The sequence below is a fragment of the Castor canadensis genome, chromosome 7 (genome assembly GCF_047511655.1).
Source record: "Castor canadensis chromosome 7, mCasCan1.hap1v2, whole genome shotgun sequence".
NCBI classification, from domain to species: domain Eukaryota; kingdom Metazoa; phylum Chordata; class Mammalia; order Rodentia; family Castoridae; genus Castor; species Castor canadensis.
Window position 1 is genome coordinate 2,276,481 of NC_133392.1, and position 24,369 is coordinate 2,300,849.

Sequence of the window (24,369 nt, forward strand, 5' to 3'; positions counted from 1 at the left end):
TCCTTTCCAACTATGAAAAGTGACAATGAAAATAAACCCTGGCCACAGTATAGACCTGGGACCCTGGTCACCTGTGCCATCTCTGCCTGGCCTTGGTTGGGGCCCCCCACCCAGGGCCTGAAACATTGGCTTCATTTAGATTTGGTGGATCAAATGATTGATTCTCTTCTCACATACACCGTCTCAAAAAGTACTAATATTAATGCTGGTAGGCACAGATTCTAAGATGTTAGGATGTTATTCGGTTTATAAAAAAATCTCAGCTCAGAACTGGATTGTTACTACCCTTTAATGTCTCACCTGATTTTCCAGAGAGAGAGGACACAGTGTCTGTCCCAGTATCCTAAGCTTGAGATTAAAACCATGCAAACAGCTGGCTGTGTTGGTACATGGCTGTTCCCCAACACTCAGGAGGCTGAAGCAGGAGGACCTGAAGTTCAAGGGCACACTCGGCTACATACCGGGACCCTACCTCAGAAAAACGACAACAACAAGCAAATAAAACACACACCCCGCAGCTAGACAGCTGGGGAAAAGGAAGGGCTCTTCACTACCAGAATGTATGCTGTCCGCTGTGCCTCCATTTCTTTCTTGCAGTCAAACTTGTGCTGTTGACTTTTGACCTTTGGAAACTTCCTCATCCTGGTTTTCCACTAGTAGAGACCGGTTTTGTCAGCACAACAGATTGCTTGTGTTTGTCACCCACTGGTGCAGCTAAACACGTCAGTCAGATTCCTGGCTCCGTGTTTAGGGGTTAGCATTGTCCGTGTTTTCTACCTTCAAACAAGGTTTGCTGCTCCCTGCAATCTACTTGTAACTAACACAAATCAAGTGTCCTAATCATAGTTCCTTTTATTGGTGGAGAAATCAAATCTTTGTTCTCTTCTAGGTGATTCAATGTTCAAGCATCCCTGTCTTTCTAGATGGTGACAGACAGAGTGGCACTTTTCAAACCTAGCTGGACACATTGACAATGATGCCCTTGGGTCCTGCCCCAGCCAGGTGCTCCAGAAAGGCAGGGAGAACCCAGAAACTGTAAGGTCCCTGCCCTTACCTAAGGCTGTGGGCTTATCATTTCCTCCTGCCCTAAGGGACCTGGGTATGCCAGTCCCAGCTGTGTGTAGAACCCCTCTCTGCTTCAAGGTTCTCTGCCACTATACATGGGTTTTGCTGGCAGAGTGACTGCAGCTGCTGGTCAGGCTTGTCTCTGGAGATGAATCCATTGGGGTTTTCTGCCCCCAAAGCATTTGGCAACTGAACCATCCCATGACTCTGCACCTGTCTCTGGCTATGGAAAGACAATTCAGGCTAATTAGGGGGTGCCTTTGTCTGAGCTATTCCACACAGTCTGCTGTGTCACCAGTTCTACATCTTTGGCAGGACTGCCCAGCCAGACTGCTTTGCTCTTCTGAGCTAAGAAGTCAGTTATCCAGTGGCTGCTGGCTACAGACAGGTCTCTCTGAGGAGGCTCAGTTACCACTTACTTGTTTGCATAACTATGGATGAGTCTAGAACTAAACAAAGTGCTCTTTCCTTCTCTTTCTGTTGAAAGGAGCCTCCATCCATGCTAGTAAGAGGGGAGGACAGTGCAGCAAAAGGCAATAGACCTGTCGCCTCTACCCCAGTGCCTGGATCTCCCTGGTAAGTAACCCCAATCCCAAGAGCAATGAGAAACAGTGTTGTCTTATCCCAGATTCTGCTGGGAACAAGAGTCTGAAGAGAAAATGCTCCTTAGCAAATAATGCTTTAACAAATGAACTTGAAACTCATGGCAGGTGTAATTCTACACTGATGTAACATTCTGCAGAAAGAAAAATGGCACGTAAGTGATAAGTTCTCCTGCTTTGATAGATTTGTGAGCATGTATTAAAACAGTAATACTGTTGCATATATACCAGCAAGAGATAGTGGCTCAAAGTAATGTAGCATGCCGTAAGCTTCAAAGGATTTTCTTCCCTGTCCTCCCAGCAAAAGCATAACTGAACGGCTGTTAATTAAAGCCATGTCTGACTCTCTCCAGTTGCCCTGTGAGGATTCTGATCTCTGAGTATGGCTTGCTCAAAATACCCTCCATGAGGGAGCTACGGTCTTTGGTTTTTAAAAATGCCCTTTTATAATGGAGTAATTTGGAACCAGGATAAAAAGGTTATTATAGTAAAAATTAGTTTTAGAACCTGAAGATTAGAGTGCAGTGTGCAGCTGGGAGGAACAGCTACTAATTTAAGAAACAGAAATAGCAGCCGCTCGCGTCAGTGCCTCTCACCATCCAGGCAGAGAATGGCCCTCTGATGGTTTCAGCGTCTCATCAGCCTTGCATGCTAAGTGGGAACCTCCCACTTGGCCAGGGCCTACTGTACTCTGTGGCTGTGCCCTGGCCACCTGTGTATGATGGTTGACCTGCTCCTATCTGGAGAGGCTGCCCATGGCTGGGTGGGGATCAGACCTGTGCACTGGCCACCTCACACTGCCCTTTATCTGAAGTTGTCCTGCACCTGACAGTGCCTTCCCCAAACCTACCAGGTCTCCAGAGCTCTGGGTGTGTGTGATTCAGCCAAATCCAGACTCCAGCTACCAGGGGTTATGAGTTGGCATAAGACTGCATGGACTGAAGGTTCAGTCCAACAAGACTGCCCCATGGAGAGGCCAGCCCAAATGGGGGTCCCAGCAGGCTACTGCATTCTGCCTAACTCACCACAAGTTCAGGGGTCCCTCCACTTCCCCTCGGCTATGTTTTCAGGCCTCTCACAAAGGCAGCCAAGTGGAAGAGATGCACAGAGAAAGATGGTGGGGTGCGGGCCTGAAATGTCAGGGACAACCAAAGACACTACTCTCGCTTGGCAAATCCCAAGAGTCTTGGGAGCTCTGTGCCAACATCTGGAAGAAAGACCATCTGTGTGTGAATGTTTATCCACCATAAAAGCTGTTTGGGACCTTGCATGATCAAACTCAAGGCTTGAGTGTGCTGCTAAGGCAGCCAGTCTTGTTGAGGGGTTGGGATGGCTCAAGAACAGTGTGGCCTGCCCTCTGGGGATTATAACTGTGTAGAAAACATGGCCTTCCTCCATATTGTGCCACCATGCAGAATGCTGAGTGAGAAGTTAGCAGGGTTCCTAAGCTGTGGCCCTCCTCTCGTGAGCTACAAATCATCCAGTGTCACCTGATCCCTGATTGTGCCATGAAGGAGCTGCAGCAGGTGCTCAGGGCAACAGAATGGGGCTTGGCCCAACTGGGTTGGAAGGCCCTGACTCAGGAAAAGAGTCTTTTATGGGATGTTGTGGGTTTCTGAGGGTGGAGCAACCAAGTATAGGCTACTTCCAGAAGATGGATTGACAAGGGTGTGGTGCAGGTGGTGGGAGGGCTGTTGGATTAGCAGGGGTGGCTGAGCACGTGGCCATTAGATGAAGGTATAGTTGGAGAGGGCTTCGACCTGGAGGGAAGAGGCAGAGCCACAGAGGCCCCACCAGATGTACTAACATCCTGGTCTTTGGGAGGCTGCTGGTGTGATGGTCCTGCACCTCTTCTCTCTGACTGGCAAGACTGATGGAGAAAAGGAATCCCTGACGTAGCCTAGCTGGGCAATGGCCTAGGGTATCACACCATAGGAGGAAAGCTACATTCCCATAAGTGGACAGAGGAACTCCATCTGTGGAGATCAACACACTGTGTGAATCAGAACCAGTCATCTTGGCTGGGACTTCTGCAGTATCACAGAGGCAACGAGGACATGGCTAATGTTTATTTCTTATGCATTCTTCATTTTGTTATGCGTCTAAGCTCAGTTCCAGAGCTCCTAGCTTTGCTGAGCAGCCCTTGGGCTACGTTTGTGCATGTTGGAAGACCCCCACCAGACCTGAAAAGGGGATCCACACTTCTGAAGGGTGGAGGGGACCTGGACACTGCAGGGTGAGGGACAGGTGTTGCCATGGTGCAGTTGAGAAGGGACTTAGCCTGTGTCTGGAACTCCATCCTCATTAATCTTGGCATTGCAAACATAGAACCCTCAGGGTCCCCATCTCCCAGGGATGTTTCTCCTCCATGGGGACCTGCGACTGTCCCTTGATTAGCTCAAGCATCACTGCCCTGATGCTCCTGAAGTTCACAAGTGTCAGGCTTTCCCCAGCCAAGTTGGTACTTGGGGGGACCTCCAGGGGCTCAGGAGATAAGAACATAGCTCCACCCTCTTCCTTCTCTTCCAAGGCCCATCTGGAATGGCAGCTGGCTGTGTAAGGGCACTCTTGCCCAAGTAAGAGTATTCCAGGGGCAGTGACCACCTTGAACTTCTGCTAATCAACTTCATTCAACAATATGAAATTCGTTGGTGGGCTGTGCACAGAGCCAGCAGGAGTAGTGTTGGGCGGTTCTCTAGCTGCAGATTCTGCTTCCGGGGCAGTTGCCCATGGTGAGCTCTTGGTGTTTAGCTCAGCAACAAGATGGTCAGGATGAATTCACCCCTGTGTCAGTTCCACAAAGCTCATACTTGGCTGGTGGGCTGACTGCTGTTCACCTGTTTGCCCAGAGCTGATGGGAGGAAGTCCTCTCCCCGTGTACCCTGACCCTTTATGCCACTGAGGCCCTGAAGCTGCTGTGACAGGAAGCAAAGCAGGATAAGGTCCTGTACTTTGGGTCAGGCCAAGGTGATCCTTTTGGAAGTGGGCAGAAGAATGGTGACAGAGCTGAGACTCTGGGAGTCACAGTCCAGACACCAGGTTCCTTTGGGCACTGCCAAGAGGCAGGATGAGCAGGAAGATGGAATAGCCTTGATGGCTCACAGACTGTCTCTTTACCTCTCATGGCCAATTGCCTAGAGCTTCCTGCTGGAGTCCAGGGTGGGCTGGGGCGTTCTTACGGGCCCGGGGCAGTTTAGGTCAGATCCCGAATGAGACACTGTGGCAGCAGATTTGAGACCTTGGGCCAAAATTCTCCTAAGGAAACCTGACTGCTAAATGATTCCATGTAGATGGAGCTATTATGGGCTCGGAGAGGATGCCCATGAACTCACAGAGCTGGCTGGATGCAGCTGAAATCACAGAAAGGAGGTAGGAAGTTTGGGAAGCTAGTCAAAACAGGGGAAATGCAAGTCAAATTGTTCCTACTCTTGGTTAACGTTTCATTGTAGCTGAATATTTGATCAAATTGGAGTTGAGAAATGGGATGTTCTACACAGGACCCTAAATCTCAGTGTGCAGTGGAAGGAATCACAGGCTTTTGAAGGTGAAAACTAACAGCATTTTTGTGATTTGCCTCCAGTCTATAGAGAACAACCCAGAACGTGGTAAGGATGTAGAAACTGGCTTGAAAGTGTGAGAGGAGAAGGGGTGTTTTCCCCGTCCTCTGCAGGGCCGCTCTGTGCTAGAGCGCAAAGGGAACCCAAGAGCGGTGACAAAGGCAAGCAGCAGCATCCCCAGTCATCCCCCACTGTGTGATTCCTCACATTCTAACTGCCAAGAGAGGCCAGACGCATGGTCTCCTCGGATGTATCAATGCAATGCTAAAAACATAAACACGAAGTTAACCCTTGACGGTGAACCAAGACAGTGACAGAACCGTCCCCTTGTTCTCTTCACTGTCTGTGCCAACCTGATCATTAAAGATGGCTTCAGAGTCCAGAGGCACATCCTCTACCAACTCCACAGTTCAGAAACACATGTAGCCCAGGACGGTTGGGTGGGCTCAAGTATTCCAGAATGGAGGCATGGCACTTAAAGAGGAGAGGAAGTGGAGAACATCTCTAAATGACAAGGCCAGGCTTGCGAGGCCATGGACGTGCAATGGCCTTCATCTCTTGAGGCATTTCTTCTTCTTCTTCTTTTTTTTTTTTTTGTGGTACTGTGGTTTGAACTCAGGGTCTACACCTTGAGCCACTCCACCAGCCCTTGTTTGTGACAGGTTTTTTTTCCATATATGTCTCAAGAACTATTTGCATGGGGCTGTTTTTGAACTGCGATCCTCCTGATCGCTGCCTCGTGAGTAGCTACGATTACAAGTGCGAGTCCCTGGAGCGTGACTCCTTCTTCTTTCTATAACCTGCATTTTTTGACCCAAATGGTACTCTCATTGGGATGTAATTAAAATGTTTTCTTGGAATTGTTGATGACGTGGGGAGATTTCAAAGGTAATTTGTAAAAATGTAAAGTCTAGGAGCTTTTGATTTAAATGGCAATAAATGTCAACATCAATGATTACTTAGTATCTTAGAGGGTTTTTTAAAATATGATGGATTTATAAGTAATAACTGTTCTTGTGAATTTTTTTAAAATGTATTTTGAACATTGGTTTTCCCATCACATCATTATTTTAGAAGGTCCAGATTGATGCCACAAGTCACCTATTAAAAGCACAACACCACGGTCTTTGCCAGGTGACTTGGGAGAGATACATTGTTCTTTCAGGAAGACAGTGGATGTCTCCTAGAAAGATGGAAACTCCTAGCAAAACCAACTCACACTTTTGTCCTAAGAAGGAGAGGTATTAAATGGCACGAGGCTCCTGTCTAAATGAATGTGAGGCATTCCTCAGGTGTGGGTACCTGGTGTCACCGAGGGCACCAGTGGCTCATTGCTCATTTCTGCAGAGGGAAGTGGGCAGGATGGGCAAGCCGTGGCACATGAGAGATGGGCATTGGTAGAACCACGGCATATGTTGAGCACGGTGACATCCTGTGAGCAGCAGGGTAGTGTTCGAAGTCCCAGGCATTCTCCTTGGTCCCCTCGACTGTATTTGATATTTTCATACGTGTTGATGACATCTGTTGGTTACTTTGTAACTATTGACTTCCTGGGTATAAAGTAGATTCTCTGGATTTGTGAAAATACAAGCACCGAGACTGACTTGAAGGGAATTTGTATCAAAGCATGCTCTTTGGAAGGTGGCAGAACAGTTCCAGAGAGAAAGGAACAGTTTCCTGAGGCGTGACACAGATGTGATGCTTGACAGAGAAAGGTGATTAGGCATCAGGGTTTTTAAGAGACGTGGGCTCGGCCACATCAACCCATGTCTATTTGTCGTGCTGTTGCTTGACATGTGGCCATACTCGCTAAGCTTAGAGACAACACCACATCACTCTTCTTTGAGTCCATATCACTGAAAGGAAACCAAATGTCACTTTGTCCCCTTTGCATAATTGAGTCTTTTATTATGTCAGGGAAGGGACAGGTGAGGTGTTACTACCAGGTGGGGAGAGTAATTCTGAGTTAAATGTCAAAGTGCTTAGTTACAGCAGACAGAGGAAGAGGTACAAGTAGGCTGCCACTTAGACCCATGCTTAAGTGGCCTCGGAGGTGGCAGCCCTAGGACAGATGGAGAAAGGAATGAGCCACTTCCAGCTCACTTGTTTTATTTGTCTCCTGAAAGCCACACTTTAATCGTGAGACAGTGCCAGACCTGGAGGATCCACTGTTGGTGGCTCACCTGTGATTCTGTCTCTCCCAGACCGAGGAAAAGAATCAGAACAGCAGAAGAATCAGGCTGGAGCTGTTGTGATTTGATGACAGCTGGGGCCCTGGTGAGCGAGAGCAAAGCCAAGGTGGCCTCATATCTCCACACGGGCAGATCCTCCAGGAGCTTGGCCTCAGGCTCCCTGGAGCCTTTGGTTCCTTGGAGATGATCTGGGTAGTGTATTAACACTGAGGGTTCTGCATCCACTCTTGGAAAGTCTGAACAGACAGTAGGACAAGGCTGAATGTGTCCATCAGCTCTTGCTGATAATGGACTGTGGTTTAGGCTACGCAGTATTTGAAAATGAGAAAATAAGAGGACATGAAGTACCTAGAGATGGACAGCTGCAACTACCTAAGGGTTTATGCAAGGAAATAAAAAGGCCAATGCCTAGGCTCAGCTGGGTGCACCTTGGGGAGTGGCTCCCATCACCTTCCGGGTGCTGCAGTGAGAGCACAGCTGAGTGGCAGGCAGGCACACCCAGCCCTTTCTTAGCATGTCTATCCTTTGACCTCTACTCCAGAGGGAAGAAGTAGGGACACTGGCAACATGAAGGGCACCCAGTCACTGCTTTCAGGAGCTGAGGCCCTCACACGAGGGGATAAGATGCCCATGTCCTGAAGCTGAGGGGTGTTGCCCCAAAACCTAGCGCACCCTGGGCACAGTACTGCTGACAGTCACGATGGCTGCTTCCATGGCTGGTCTGCATCCCTGTCCATTCATCAGACAGAATGTCCTTTACCCATGTGTGCTTCCTGGAATAAAAGGTGGTGAAGGAAGCTGTGGCCGGCAAGGCAGGTCTCTCCAACTTGAATCTTAGGGAGTCTGCAAGCCCCATGGTCCCCTTGCCCTACCTGCCAAGTGCGCTAGATAGGACCGCGAGCCCTGCCCAGGTCAGCCCCTTCTGAGGACCAACTCCTGGACAGAGCGAAACAGCGAAGTGCACAGGGGAGCTGCCTGTCCTTTCTGAGGGGTCTCTGCACAGGCAGGTGTGACCCAGTGCACTCTGGGCTTCACCCAGTGTTCAGGACTCCTGGGACAAGCATGCAGGGGCAAAGTTCAGAGCCACGAGCCTCAAAGTACCTTTGGTAGGAGCAGATAAGTAGATGTGAGAGGCCAGGCCTGAATTCGTGCCCCCGGTGGGCTGTGGTGAAGTTTGAGAGCAGAGACTGTTCTACCCCTCTGAGCTTGTGGACACAGAAATGTGCTCTTTGAAGGGAGATTGTGACAATCCTTTTCTACAACAAAGCAATGGAGCAACTCCCGGCTTTCATTTGATAAAGTCTGTATCTTCGTGTACTAGTACCAGACTTAAATAACGGACACACTAATTACATCCTCTGGGATATGAGGACATTTAGAGACAAGAGGAATTATGGCAGCCATCCAGGAATTATGCAGCATGATTGAAAAAGGGGAGCTATCCGTGTTACTTAAAATGGGCATAAAATGATACATAAAATTAATTTTGCATGTTATAGCTGGCTCCGTCTAGTTGAAACCGACCGTGACAAGTGGATGGACAGATTTCTCTTGGGAACCAAGTTTATTTACCTGCCACCAGCCCTGAGGTTCAATTCCTCTCACCTCCCCTGGGCACAGGAACTGTTTTTTTGTAAGTTGGTTGTAAATGTGCACTGTGTTAATTGTCCCCTCCCAGTCCCCAGCACTAATGCCCTATTAAGTCCCTAATTAGCTGCTCTCCTCCCTGGCTTTAGAAGTTAGGTGTTGGCAATGTTTCCTTGCCTTACGGCATACCAGAGAGCCTACTCTTCAGGATTAAGATGCGCCTCTCTGCACCTGAGCTCCAGGAAGTAGAGTCAGTGATCGAAGGCCGGGGATATGTGTCCAAATAAATATCAATCCTCAGATATAAAGCCTTTCTCTTAAGTTAACAGCAATGCTGGGAGCCAGAGGGGAAGTGCCTAGGAGTGCAGTGAGGAGTGGGGCTTCCATCAGACGATTTTGTAATATCACCTCCCAAGGTCTCCACACCTCTTACTTTAGGTAAAGAAGCCTCCCAGGTACAAGACCTAAGGCCACCTGCAGAACTTTGTGGAGACTCTGGCTCCCTTGACTTGCTCTAGTCTTTGGTGAATGTTTGCTTCCCCATGGAAAACCAGGGCACCTGGAGTAATTCTGGCCACAAGAGGCCAGTGTAACCTGGGAAGCCCTGCCTTCCCTCCCTCCTCTACAGGAGGTCACATGCCTAGCAACAGGTGTGTGAGAGGCCTTCTGTGGAACTCCTAGGCCATCAATGCACAGCTTCCTGGACCACCTGCACTGATCTGCCTGCCAAGATGCCCCTGTCCAGACCCACCTTTTCAAACCCACCTTTCAGATCCACCCGTCCACCTGTCTGCTTTCCCAGACTCACTGACTTGCCCTCAGCTGAGTATCCAGTTGAGAGGAGAGCTGGAAGTTATTGCCTGGAGCCCACAGTTGACATCTGTTGCTCCTAAACTAGCAGTACACCACATGGCTCCTGCCCATCCCACACCAAGCCTGTCCTCGCTCACCTGTTCTCAGCTTCCTATTCCCCTTGGCCCTGTCCTTCCTCTGACCAGAGCCTTTTCAGAATTCAGTGTGCTGCCTCAGCTAGCAAGCAAGGTATCACAAACCACCTAGGGAGGCCCATCTGTTCCGTATTAGGAAAGCCTGCCAGTGTCTGGTGGGAAGGACTTGGATTAGGTCAGGCCGAGTCCATCTCTGCCTCTGAGGCGCTGACTCTATGCTTCTTCTGGGTCCCAAGCCCTCCCCTCAGCATCTGTGTGCCACAGGCCTCCAGCATCTTAACAATTCTCTCATGAAACACCTGTCCTTGGTGGCATAAACATGCCAGCAACTCTCAAATCAGTGATTTCAATTAACTGGGCACTCCTCAGAGAGCATTTCTTATTATTACCTCTGTCTTGCCAACGGCAGGCCCTGCTGGGAGGGCCTGGTTCTTGTGCGTGAAAATCCAGAGCACGGGTATTTGGTAAGACACGCCTCATTCCCTCTAGGCTCCTGGAAAGCTTTCTGCCAGTGCTCTGTACACTTCCCTTCCACCAGGCTCATCTTTGGGGGTTCCCCCAGACATAGCACCTGAGACAGAGATGCAGATGTCTGCAAGTTACTGTCCCTGAGGAGGACCCCGGGAAAGAGGAAGGAAGGGGACCAGACTGCCTCAGTGAGGGCGGGTAGTCTCAGCTGGAACCCAGCTGTGCTCTGGACCATGATGTGCACCAGGCACTTAGCAACCCCATTTACTGTCCTCAGACAGTCAGGGCCTGCAGGAGCCCAAGCAAGCCAATCTAAGACCACCATGATGGATGCCCCTAGAGGGTGAAGTAGAGGGGCCCCAACAGTGACCATGACCAGGGTTCTGACACCTGATCAGGGACCAGGAAAATTCAGAAAGAAGACTACAGCATTAGAATTAAGGTTGGAGGGGCTAGTCCACCAACCTTCTTCTACAAACGAGAATGCTGAGGTCCATAACCATTGCTCCATTCCCCCATTTTTTGCAGAATCAGGAAAAAGCTCTCCAAAGCTGGAGTCCTAGCCAGGAGCCCTCTGCCTTCAGACACTCTAGAGGAGGGAAGTGCTCATAGGATTGGGGTGCGGTGCCCAGGTCACAGGTGTCTGTGGATGCTAAGGTGGTACGGCCTCCTTACAGGACAGTGGTACCCATCCTGCCTGTCTACTGTGGCTGGACCACGAGAAGCTGCCCTTTGTTCTGCTGGGGACCTCAGACTCCACATAACAGTTCTCAAATCTTTAGTGGACAGACAGTGTTGCAGAGAACAAGAGATGCTTCCAGAATTTCCCCACTCAGGCCAAGTTCAGTCAAACATTATGAAGAAAAGATAATCCAAGCAAGACTTGCAAATGGACCACTAGCTACCAGAGCTCCAGTCTCAGGCCATAGCCCAGGCCAGGAAGCCTCCTGAACTATAGTCTGCATACGGAGGCTGGGGTGGAGCTTGCTTCTGTCCCAACAGCCTGACTCTAGGCAGGAACCACCACGTATCAGTCCAAAGAGTGCAGTTTCAGTCGAGTGTAGTCAGGGCTAAGAAGAAGCTCTGGAGTCCACATAGGAAGCCCTCCATCACCAGCTCTGTGTCCCAAGGGAAGGAAGGCAACTCCCAATAGGGGTCTATGCTCTCTGCTGGCCACACTTGGTCTGGGGAGTCCATGGAGCAGCTGAATAATATACAGCATGGCACAATTACCCTCAATTTTTTTATGCCAGTGGCTGCTGTACTAAGCAGGCGTGCAGCCTCCCTCCAGGCCCCCAGAGGATAGAAATCTCCTGTCCAGGCACCTTGGGGGACAGGAGGATTCTTAGATTTGAGCAGGGAAGGGATCTGACCTCCTTGGCAGGGATCCTGGCTCAATTAGCTGGCCTTCCCTTTGTCTGTCAGCCCCTGGTACAGGCCTGGGCGGTGTGAGGGCAGAGCCCTGGCATGGACACGACGCTCTTCTGTCCTGCTTCTACTTCCTCTAGTAAGGTGGGCAGTCAGAATGAAGCAACTCTCAATTGCTTTCCCCACCTGCAGGATGGTAGCGTAAGACCTTCTTAGCGTTCCCAGAAGGTCAAGTCATGCCCAGTGCTGGAGGTTATGCCAACCAAGAAGACAGGTCACAGTCTTCTTCTAGGAGTTATGGCTAGGCCACTGTGGTCAGTGCTCCTGGCACACTGACGAGGGTTTAGGGCACTGCTATTGGCTGCTGACACCCCACCAGACTGAGGTGTGATGCCCATAGGTTAGTGTACACAGTTTGACTCCCTGAGGTTCTGAAGGTCAAAAGTCCTTAGCAGTTGCTGGACAAGGTGGCTATTTAGTATTTCAGCTGCTGGAGAGTCATGACCTGTGGACTTAGGTGTTCCTTGTTAGCCAGGCATGGCAGAACCAGAGAGGTTTCGGGAAATAGTTTACAAATGAGTCCATCCCTAGATCTGGGCCGAGAGATGCCCCAGAGGGCCAAGGTCTGAACTCAAATGTCCATGTTAACACTGGGATAGTTGGAAGTACATGAAAGAAATCCGCCACTGGGAGGTTGGTTCCTTCAGGAGAATGAAGGGGAGACTGTGTACTGGTCTTTCCCAGTTCTGGAGGGAAGCTGCCAGTGACACTCTCTGCCTCTCTGTGTCTCCTCTGATTTCATCCTCAGGTTTTCTTCACAGCCTCTGGTTCTTTGCCTCCCTCCTATAGGGATCATTAAGGTCCTACCTGGATGGTGCAGGCCATCTCCCCTTCTCAATATCTTAATCAAATCACATTCACAAGTCCTGGGGATTTGGATGTGGACATCTTTGCGACCATCATTCTGTGCACCACACCCCGGACAGGACAGCAAACGCAGTGGACTTTCTCAGGGTCATTTCTGAGAAGGGTCCCAGTCAGTCTCTCCAGAGTTGCCAGCATGCAGAGGCCCAACCCTTGGGCCCTCTGCCCATCCCAAGGAACGTAGCTAGCTGGGTTGGGCATGGAGTGATTTTCTCTGTGCAAAGTAGAGTAACCTATATTAGCACAGACCATACAACTGCAGGCGCAGTGTGTGGCCTTCTGGGGTGGGATATGAGCAAGATGTTGGGGACATGAGCAGTAATGAAGGACACTCCCACTGCTCAGTGATCTTCTCTTAGAGGGAAGCAATAGCTGAAAGTTTTCTGCATGTGTGTTCCTGCCCATTGCCATGTGAGAAGAATCATGGAGCTAGAGGGACCCTCAGAGGCTGCTGCCAGAATCTGAGGTCCAGGGAAGGGGGCCTCAGAATCTGAACTAGAATATCATTAAATTGACATCAGAGCTGCAACCTTGTGTGGCCTCGTTGAGGTACTTAGCTTCTCGAATTTCAGTGTCGTTGCCAGTAAATGGAAGGTCATGGTAAGTCAGCCTGTTAATCAAATGAGATGACAAAACACCACAGAAGCACTGGTTTGTTGTCACAAGTGACCTTTGTGACCTGGAGAGTTCAGTTTTGAAGGTACCTTGAGTGAGGGGCACATGAGTGGCTTTTAAACCAAGTGTCTTCGGGAGTGACTGAGGTCAGTTTTCCTCCAACAGGTGCGTGGTCTGGACGGGTGATGATCGGGTTTTCTTCTTCAACCCTACAATGCAGCTGTCAGTCTGGGAGAAGCCCATGGACCTAAAGAACCGTGGGGACCTCAGGAGGATCATGGAGGACCCGCCCCATAAGCGCAAGCTGGAAGCCTCAGCAAGTAACGAGGGGCAGGCTGTGTGACGCTCTTTGAGGGTTTACACTTGCTATTTCTAAGGGGGCATGGAGTGGGAGCGTGCTTTTTCTGCTTCTGTTGGAAACTGATTAAGGAGTCATGTTCACCACTGTAGAGTCAGTAACTAAATTTTTGTACCACTTTCTGCCCAAATCTTGACCTTGCCAAGCAGTGGGTTTGGGCTTCCCCTTGCATCATAGGTGAGGCCATAGGTGCAGGAAGGTGCTCATTGTCTGACCACTTGCACTTCCTGTCCATATGGCCTCTAGCCAGCCCTTTGCTTCAATTCCAAATGTCTACTCATCTCCACTTGAGAGGCAGATGTGCACAAATGGGAGTGCATTTCCTTCTACCCTGCAGCTCTCTCCAGCCCTTGGACCATGTTGGTTGGCACATGGCTGTGTTTGAATGGAAGCCTGTGCAGGAGGAGCAAGTATCCTCTTGGGCTATAGAGGAATGAGCTGCTGGGCAGGGAGGCAGCTGCTTCTGACTGGGGCTGTAAATCTTGTCTCACCAAGAGTCAGAGAAGAGCGTTCCACCTTCTCAGAAAGGCTCCCTTCCAATTAGAGCCGATACATTTTTTATGAGCTACTTTGAGGGGAAGCCCAACTCCCCCTACTCTCTGAGCACTCAGATTAAAATAGCTTCGCTCCACCAGAGACATGTGCAAGCAGCAGCTGTCTCCACCTTGACAGCAGCACGTGTGACTGAAGGGCCAGGCTGGTGGACATGGGATCTTGACTCTTTCGAAGAAGGTGTTTGTTTAATTTTGTAACAATATTTTTGATTTCATATTATATAGGACTAATCCAGGATGACATCAGCCTATACTTCCAGTTAATCCAGAGGCATTTAGAAGCTGGTGCAATTAAAGCAACAGCGCCAAGAGTCAGGGAAATGGTTGCTCTTGCAAAGCTGGTATTAGTCTTTTAAGACGGAGAGATGACAAGTTCAATACATTTATTTCAGTTCAGATAATAAGAACATTCTCCAGAGAGCTTGGGTCAACTGATGTTGGGAAAAGAAAATTGTTCTATGTGCATTTTTAACTATAAAATCTATAAAAATGTTCCCCTGTTCAGAGACAGTAAGGGCTGGATTTGGCAATTTCATTTCTTCCTTGGATCAAATGGTATTCTAATGTATATTAAAAAGATGCTTTGGAAACCATTGCAGAAAACAGTCTCTCAAGGTCCCTGGGCAGCAGAATAGTGCACAATTTAGGAAGAACAAGAGAACTTGTAATTCTACAAGACGCATTAAGGTACAGTTTATCCTGACAGTGACTTTGTTTGCTTGGTAAAGGCAAATAATGCAGTATGTGCCTTGCTCCTTTCCTTACTGGTGTTCTTTCAGATGATTGGTTGCTATGTCTTTTTTTCCCAAAGAATTAGTAAGAATGTGAAAGAAAAGAAACTTACTGAAAGTTAAATGCACAACTGCTCTCCCATTTCCATTGTGTGGAACACATCGGGCCAGGTCTGAGCAGAAAGAGGGAGCTGTCCCCAGGTCCCACAGGGCTGGTCATCTGCTCTCTCGAGGCCTGGGGACTGCAGACCAAAGACAGGACCCCGGATTGTATGAATCCCAGGTCAATTCTCCACTTCACTGTACAAACGAGAGTCTCATTTCGTACTGCCAAGTGCAGGGACTAAAGTCTAACAAACGCAACAAAAATGTCTGATCAACTTAATTTAACCTATCATGGTATTTTTGTCTACCACCAACTTTAGTATGTAGAACTACTTACTCTAGGCAGATAGACATGTAATTAAAAAAATACACACAATTACAAAACCATTTTTACTTTACTTCTCTTATAAAGAGAAGGAAAGATGGTCTTAAATCAGTCAAGTTTTTATATAATTCTTCAAGATATTCGAATGAGTTCAATTCTTGATATCTAGTTGCCAGGGTGGAATAAGAACATAACTCCTAATTTCCTGAGATCTACCCGGAGAACTTTACAGACAGACAATTAGAGAAGAGGGTATTTCTGGAGGACTAATTAGCTACAAGGGGCAGAGTGGACAACCTCCAGCCCTCAGCAGCCAGTGGCATTTTCCCTGGCTGGTCATTCATCGTGACCTATCAAATGATTTTGCCCTCATTATTATAACAGGGTCCGGGGAGATTGCTCTTGGTTGGGAATTTTGTTTTCTCATTTTGTTCAAGTGTGAGCCATTCTAGATTTGAGCATATTAATCCCTGTTTCTAGTCCGAAATGGGACAATTAAGTATTCCAATTGATTCCCATTATTTTTCAAGAGGCAAATGCAACAAATTGATGTTGTAAAGTGGCTGCCCCATTTAACTGCTGTTAGGTCCTGTGTGCGTGGGTGTGCGTGCGTGTGTGTGTGTGTGTGTGTGTGTGTGTGAAGCCATGGAAGTGGTAGCTTATAGTGTTAGGGAGTTTACAGGGTACAGGATACAGAACTGTCTAAAGTGCTAAGCCATTCATCACTCAGCAGATAAGGAGGGAGGCTGCTTTTTCATTCTCCTAGCATTGCTGAGGGGTACGAGTGAAAGCCTGAATTATTTTCTAATTACCTTACAATGCATCCAGATTTTTTATGGCTCTGTAGCTTTGCCGTTAGTTGGGAATAAGTGCCTGTTGAACTGAAGTGAAATGAGAAGCGGCAGTTTCACCCCAAGCTCATGCATTACACACTGACATTCAGGGCGGGGGGGGGGGTGCTATGAGCTCTTCAGTTTAGAAGATACTTGCTTCTGCCTCTCCATCAGGTTCTGTGTTCCTCAAGCCTACTAGGGGTGCGTCCTTTTTCCATTTTTATGGTAGCGGGAAGATGGCTCTTCCTAGAGATGGGGAGGACTGTCTCAATAGTCTGGCTCATGGACCTGCAGCTTCATCTCCTTGAACCCTGCCTGCACTGTCCTCAGAGGTGCATCCCATTCCTGCACTGGGAGGCCTGGTGCAGCCTGGTGGGAAGTACAGAGGTGATGGGGTACCCAGCCATTGGGTTGTTCCTCTGGGGTGGAGAAAAGAGGCAGAGAGAGGTAGGCAATAAACACCCCACCTGCTGTCTCCTCCTCCTCTGTCTCCGGCCAGTGCTTCCCAGTGGCCAAGGAAGACAGGAGGCCTGGGGATAGAACTGAAGAGGTGGGTATCCACCCAGCTGGGAGGGTGGAGCAAGGAACTGCCACAATTGGCTCCCTGAGATCCTCCCACAGCCCTGCAGGTGGCTGCCATGAGTATTGGGTACCAATTGCTGGTGTAATGAATTGTCTAAAAGGAGGCCTAAAACATGACCAATGGACTGGCTCACTTTCTGGAGGACAGAAGTCCAAGGTGAGTCTCCCAGGCATCAGCAGGATTGTGTCCTTTCTGAGACCCTGGGAGAGATTCCCTTTCCTCACCTCTTCCAGATTCTAGAGGAGCCGACTGCCTCTAGGGACCCCAGACGCTCCCTCTATCCTCAGAGCAGCAGGGTAGCATCTTCCAGCCTCTCTCTGACTCTGGCCCTCCCTCCTCTCTCCTGCACTTGCAAGGGTCTTTGTGACTATACAGGGCCACCTGAATGATACAGGATGACCTCTCACCTCAAGGTGAGGCTGCTTAGTAACCTTGATCCCTCTTGTCAAGTAAGCTAGCACATTACTAGGCTCCAGGTTAGGATGTGACATTGGTGGGAGGGAATTTCTATTCTGCCCCCCACAGTCTTTATTCCCACTTTACAGAAGAGGGAATTAAATAACATGGATGAGTCAACTTGCTAAATATCATACTTCCATCACGTGGGGATTTGCAGCTCAGTGAACCTGACCCCAGATCTGAGGAGGTCAACCTGGCCCAGCCTCCTGATGGCTGCTCCTTGGGCCTCCTAGGAAGAAGTAGGGACAGGCAGCCTTGGCCTGACACTCCCTCGTCCCCAGCCTGTGATGGAGATGGCAAAAGCTCACTTGGCTTCAATTGCTTTGCAAACATTTTAGTCATTTATATTCATGACAAATGTGAATTCATAATGACATTCATTTTACTAAGTAGGATATAAAATCATCCCATGAGTAAACACAGCTGTGACTAGTGAATGGGTCACTTTCCCAAGCCTTGTTTGGCTGAGACAGTGTATACTGGGGTCCCCACATCACAATGGGACCAGATGGCTGGGGCTCAGCAAGACTGGGGTCTCTGAGATGCAATACCAGAGCTTTCCTGGGTGTGCAGAGTGCTTCAGGTCAACCTGGCAGGCTCTCCCCACATGGAGTCCGTCCACTGGGGCTCTGTCCTGGGGGACCTGACCCTCACCTGGGAGCTATTCTCTGTGTTGGGTGCCTCCAATGGCGCCAAGGCCTCAATCTGCTCTTTGCACAGCCATGGCACTAGGCGCTGTGTTTTCTAAGCTCCATTCCAGTGTCCACACTGGCCAGTCTCTGTATGTGACACCAGATGATACAGGTGATCCTTCAGACTCGTGCCTGTACCCAGGCAGGGTGCTTGTTTGATGCTGAAGGATTTGCTGGGTGCCTCTTGCTGGGAAGCACCAAGTCCAGTGTGTGCTGGCCAGAGGGGTCTTGAAGTTCCTCTCTGTCCAATGCTTAGTTGTCCACCTAGGCTTCAACATGGTGGAGGTGACATCCTTTGAGGAACTTGGTATAAAGGCCACTTAGCCCACTGTAAGCCTCTTCAGTGACCTCTGTAGACACCCAGAGCTCCTGCAAGCTGCACATCCATGTTTGCTCAGATCCCCGGATCAATCCTGTGTGCTCCTGGGAGGGCTGCTCCCAGACCCTAAAGTGGAGCACGAGTCTGGGCTGCCCAGCAGAGCCTGTGGAGGTGCAGAGTGTGGTCACCACCCGAGAGGGGGCCTCAGCCTGAAGGAATGAACTGGGGCTTTCTGTCCAGTTCCTGGGTGGTGAGTGCTGCTGCTCTGGGAAATGTTGTGTCCTGTAGGAGTTACTGCCCTCTGACTTTCCAAGTCGTGCCCACCTCGGACTCAGGTGCACCCACACACCAAGGATCTCACCTAAATGTATGCTTGCCTCACCCAACACAACCCACCTCCACGGTTCCTCAGGAAGTTTCAGCCATAGACTTTGCCCACCCTTCCTAAAGGGCGAGGCTTGAATGGTGTAACCCTTTCCATGTCTGGAAAGGAAGATGTTAGGCTCAGAGTCTCAGGGGACTTTGCACTGGCTGATCCAACCTCACTCCACAAACTCAATAACCTAAAAACAACTGTGTATGTTAGTGTATATGTGTCTCCACATTTTTGCAAGCACATCTATTGTGTAATTTAGTGTTACTGGAATTGCCACATCAAAAGGTCCATGCGTCTTGAATTTGTGACCAACACTGCCAGTCTTCCTGTGAAGGGACGAAGCAGCTCTCGCCCCCACTGACGTGCGCCACTCATTCCTTGTTGCTGTTGGTATTTCTTTAATTTGGAGTGAAATGGAACTGTTTTTCACAGGTTTCTTGGGCATTTGCTTGCTTTGTGCTTCGGTGAAATACTTTAGCACTTGTCTTTCTATTGTGTTAAAAGAGCTCTTGTAAGTCAGGACATCAGTGTGTTTGGGCTTCCGGTATTTTTCCTTGCCTTTTGATTTTTTTTTCTTTTTTCTTTTTGGTCACAAAACAAGTTGTTCTTGAATTTTTTCTTGCTGTGGTAAAATATAAATGACATGAAATTTACCATGTAACCATGCTGAATTGAAGTGTGCAATTCAGTGGCAGAAAGTGTGTTCACAGTTTTGTGGGTCCCTCCCCACTGTGTACTCCTAAAACCTCAAAACACCAAACAGAAACTCCCTAGGCCTCCTCCCCGTGGCCCCTGGCGACCTGTCACTCACCTCTGCCTCTGTGGACTTGCCTCCTCTATTACATGCCTCAAAGGAGCAGAAACAGACCATCCAGGCTATTTCACGAAATAGAGTTTCTGCAGGATTTATTCCTAATGTAGCCGGTATCAGCAGGTCCCTCCATTTTTGACTGAGTGATGCTCTGTTGTGTGTCCATTCCACATTTTGTTCATCCATTCATCTGTCCATGAATGAGCAGATGAGCTATTTGATAACACTTGAGTACTTTCCAGGTTTTGGATATTGTGACTAAGGCTGCTATAAACATCGGCACACAAACACCTGTCAGACACCCTGTTTTAGAACTGCTGGCTTATGTGCTAATTCTTAACTTTTTGAGCAGTGGCCAAAGTGTTTTTCACAGTGGCTACAGTATTTCATGTTCCCATGGGCAATGAGCAAGGCATTCACGTTCCTCACCTGCTGGATGACATTCGGGTTTTCTGTTCTGTGTTGTCAGTGTGTGTGTTAATAGCCATCAGAGAGGATGTGAGGCATTTGATTTACTTCCCCTTAATAACATTGAGCATCTTTTCCTGCATTTCTGGGCCACTTTGTATTCTTCTTTGGAGAAATGGCTATTCAAATCCTTTCTGCGTGCTGTGTGGCTTAAGTTGTGTGAGTGGTGGGAGATGATAGATAGATAGATAGATAGATAGATAGATAGATAGATGGATAATAGATGATATATATAGATAGATAATAGATGATAGATAGATAGATACAGACAGAGCTCTATCTATAGATCTCTGGGTCTATATCATCAGATATATGATTTGCAAATATTTCCCATTATATGGGTAGTCTTTTCCCTCTGTTGGTAGATTTTTTGAGTCACAAAAGTTTTTCAGGTTGATTAAGTCCAACTTACTAATTTCCTAGTTGAATGTGTTTTCAGTGTCATATTTAAGAAATCTTGTGAAGTCCAACATCTTACTTCTCTTCTAAGGGTTTATAGTCTTAGCATTTTAGTCTGTTAGAAGCCTATTTCAAGTGAATTTTTTTGTGTGGGCTTCCTCAGGGATGGTTTCTGTTCGGTTCTGTTTACCAGGTGAGTGGCCATACTCTCCTGTTTCTTTGTATTTTTGGAAACTTTTGTTCAACTAAGCATTTGGGGCACTGTAAGGTGAACTGTGGACCTCTTTTTCCTACTTCATGGTGATTGCTGACTTGGCATGTTGAGGGCTGGAGTCATCCACTGTGACTTTTCAAGTGGCCTTTATGAAGTATGTCGTCTTTGTCATGTGTAGTCTCACCTGTTTCTGTCCCTTCATCCCTGGGGGTCAGCATGATTAGAAGTGCCCAGCAGGCCCCAAGCTCTGAAGCAGTGGACTCCAATCATCATTCTAGCTCAGTGATGGTTGTAGTGGAAGGACTGACCCTGACAGCTCCATTTCCTCTCTGGCCTTATAGTTTTAAAGTTAGTCAAATTTACAAATGTTTTCCTTCATGGTGTCTGGATTTTACATCTTGACAAAGAAGACTCTACTCATGTTGAGATTATTCAAAATATTTTTTTAAAAACCTCTTTAAATAATAACCAACATTACAAACAAATTTCTTAAATATCTGTGTAATTGTATGACCTCATTTTTCACATTTCAAGAAACTTTCATGTTTCCTGTTTGACCTCCCTGGTGTGTGTGCTGGAGTATGGCAAAAGGAGGGATTTGGCTCATGGCTTGTCTTTGTGTTTCTCATCTCCTACTTCATCTGCCTGGAAGACAAGTAGATGCCAAAAACAATTCCAGTCACTCTTGAAAACCAAACCAGAATGTCACGCCTCAGAATGCACCAGCAGAATGCTCACCCAGGGAAGGATTTTCAAGCCATGAGGTGTGGCAGGAGCAGGGGGGATATGAGATCCCACACTCCAGGATTAGGGGACAAAGCAACAGTGAGAGTGAGTTTCTGGAGTGTCACATGGAGGCACACACATGGACATGGAGGTTGAGACAGTGCACAGAGGTGAACCCAGTGTGACTGTGCTGGACTGGGTACCTGTGGAACCTGAGACATGGGGCTAGACAGGAGTGGGGCTCGGGGAGCAAGGGGACTGAATTGGGTCTTTGGGGGGTCTCTGGCATAGAAGGGTTGAGGTGGTCCTTGCTGGAAGGTTGTAGACAATGAGGCATAGACTTTCTGAGCTTCCTCCCCAGTCACCTAAGTGGTAGAAAATGTTTTCTTCACTAGTCCAGTGGCTTTCAACTGGGGTTGGTGCTTACACTTCTGGGGACGTTTAGCAGTTTCTGGAGACATTTTGGTCTTTAGACTTGGAGGATGCTGCATGTGGTGCACTGGTAGGATCAGAGACACTGCTAACCATCTTCTAGGGCCTAGGACAGCACCCACAGTGAGGGGTGACCCACCTGGATGCCAGCAGGGCCAAAGCTGCGAGTCATGATCAGAACCCTGGACACACCTGTGGCCTTCCACCCACCTTCACTTTGGAAAGACTGGTGCTGCCTGCGACACCTCTTCTGGTAGATACTCTCCATGATGTGTGATGGAGAACTGATGGCCGCCCTGGAAAATTCCCAGGCAGTCTTGCCCATAGCAAGGCTTAGGAAGCCCCCGGTGGTCCCTAGGCCAATGGATGACTGTGCGTGTGTAGGAAGTGGGATGGGTAGGCTGTCAGAGGAATAAGGCTGCTAAAAGGATATACGGTAGGCTTAGAATGAGCTGGAAGCCTCCAGAATCTGTACATCTCATCTTACCAACAGCCCCACACCCTACTAGAGAGCAGAACCATAAACAGATTGAGTGCCTGTAATTGAGGAACTAGGATTCCAAACACAGGACATGCAGAGAAGTGTTGGGTTTTAAAAGAAAAAGCAAGGAAGTCTACATGGTGTGGAATTTGCTGTCTTCCCACAAATGCCACACTCATCATGAGTGGATTTTTAAGCCTCCCAGGAGGGAGATTGGAGACAGCAGCCCTGGGAGGGTGTGACACTGGTGGCAGGTCTCGCAGGCATGCTCTGTCAAGCCCCTTCTTTTCACCACTGACTTAGGAGCAGGTGGCTTCAGAGGGAGGCAGACACAGGAGTACAGGCTGAGTGGCTCTTAGGATGCTAGGATCATTGATCAGCCCTTCGGTTGACAGGTCACGCGTGACGAGGCTCCAGGACCATCTCATATTCCTTCTTCTTTCCATCTTAGAGCCGTAGGAAACATCAAGGCACCTTTCTACATTTTCATTCCAACATCTCATGAAATGTTTGCAGGGCCACCATCTTCAGGATGGGAATAAAGGATAGGGTGTGTCTTCTAAACAACTTGATTTTGGAGCAGATGCAGTCAGTGTAAAGTGCACACAGCAGGCAGAGGACCTATTACTGCTGCTGTGGATGGAGAAAATCCAGGAGCACTCGGGCCATTCTTGATTTCAGGAGCCCACTCTCAAGAATCTCCCTCTTCACTATCCAGTTAGCATCAGGACAGCCCAGGAGGCTCACCCAGGAGAAGGTGTGGCAGACGGGGGAGGGAGGGTGCATCCCGAGGGCAGGTCAGAGAATTAGGGTTTCTTTGCTACTGAAATATAAAAGAATGTGTGCCAGGAGAAAGCCAGCTATACAACTGATACCAGTGTTTAAGAGAAGTCTGTTTTTGTAATTGCAGATGAGCCTGCTCGAACGTGAGCTGTCTGGTGGCTTGTCACAGTACTGAGCACTAACTCTCAGTTGTATTAATTTGACTTTTCTTTCAGCCGACAGCAGTGATGGATCCAGTTCAGAAGATGGCAGGGAAGACCAAAACGTGAAGACCAAGAGGAATCGGTAGGTGGTGGTGTCCTTTCCTAGCTTCTCTGTTCTTAATGGATACTTAGCTGGTGTAAAAAATTGTCTTGACTACATTGATTTTGTGCAAAGAACTAATTTAACCACTACCAACAGCAGAAGACCTTGGATTTTGTCTTGGCACCTGTTCTGGGCACCTTGTTTTTAGATTTTTTTGTGTGTGACAATGCTGGGGATTGAATCCAGGGCCTTGTGCATGCTAGACAAGCACTAATTTCCCACTGAGATAGTCCCCAACTGTGAGCACCTTTTCAAAGCAAGTGTCTGTAGGCTCTGCACTCAGGGGGACACTGTAGCCAGTGTTGGGCCTGTCGTATCCTCTGGATGCCCCCACGTTCAACCCAGGCTCTGCTCCTGTTGTCATGTTGGAGTGGTCAAGGTGGTCTCAGAGCTCAGAGCAGCCCTAAGTTTGGGGAGGGCATTCTGGCTTGATGTTGCAGCTCTGTGTCTTGCTTGCTCAGTGACCTTGGGAAATTAATCCAGCCCTGCTCTTGGGGCTCTCACTTGTAAATAAGATTAAATGAATCCTAACAGTACCATGAGGGGCTGGCTACGTGAGATGCTGAATAACTGCACATGATCCTCTGTGACAGGAAGCTCTTCACCCACGCTGGCTCGTCACTGTGGGGCAGTGGTGGTTGCAAATACAGGATGAGAGAGTCCTCTTAGGCTAGGAATGACTTCCCCTAGTTTTTCCCACAAGGCCACTGGTCTGTTCCACTTACACTCTGCGATTCACATAAAGAGACAACATAAGTGTTTAGGTTCCTCAGAGCAGGACAGATGGAAGGAAGCATGTGGCAGCTGGTTACCATCTTTGGAAAAGAATGGTGAGTTTGGATCTAATGGCCAACCCGACAGCATGTCTCCCAGCCTGTGTCCTGAGCTCAGTTGTTGGCCCGGGCGGGACCTGGATGATCGTGTGGTTGGAACATGGGTCTTGCCTCTACCTGGCAGGTGTGTGTCTACTCGTGCACCTGACTCCTTTATAGGGCCTTTCACAAAACTCCCATTTCTATGGCAGAAATCCCACTGGTCAAGCATATTAGCAGTGTAGGCATTTTCTCTTTTAAAAAATGTATTTTAGAA

At 48.5% G+C, this 24,369-nt stretch overlaps 1 protein-coding gene across 1 annotated transcript in view; it reads left to right on the top strand.

The window, feature by feature from the left end:
• Tcerg1l (transcription elongation regulator 1 like) overlaps positions 1-24,369 on the top strand; it is a 188,436-nt gene that overhangs the window by 125,946 nt on the left and 38,121 nt on the right. Inside the window, exons 6-8 of the mRNA XM_074078038.1 lie at positions 1,553-1,641; positions 13,491-13,645; positions 23,190-23,259. Of these exons, the coding sequence (XP_073934139.1) occupies positions 1,553-1,641; positions 13,491-13,645; positions 23,190-23,259 (314 nt within the window). The remainder of the gene's footprint in view (positions 1-1,552; positions 1,642-13,490; positions 13,646-23,189; positions 23,260-24,369) is intronic.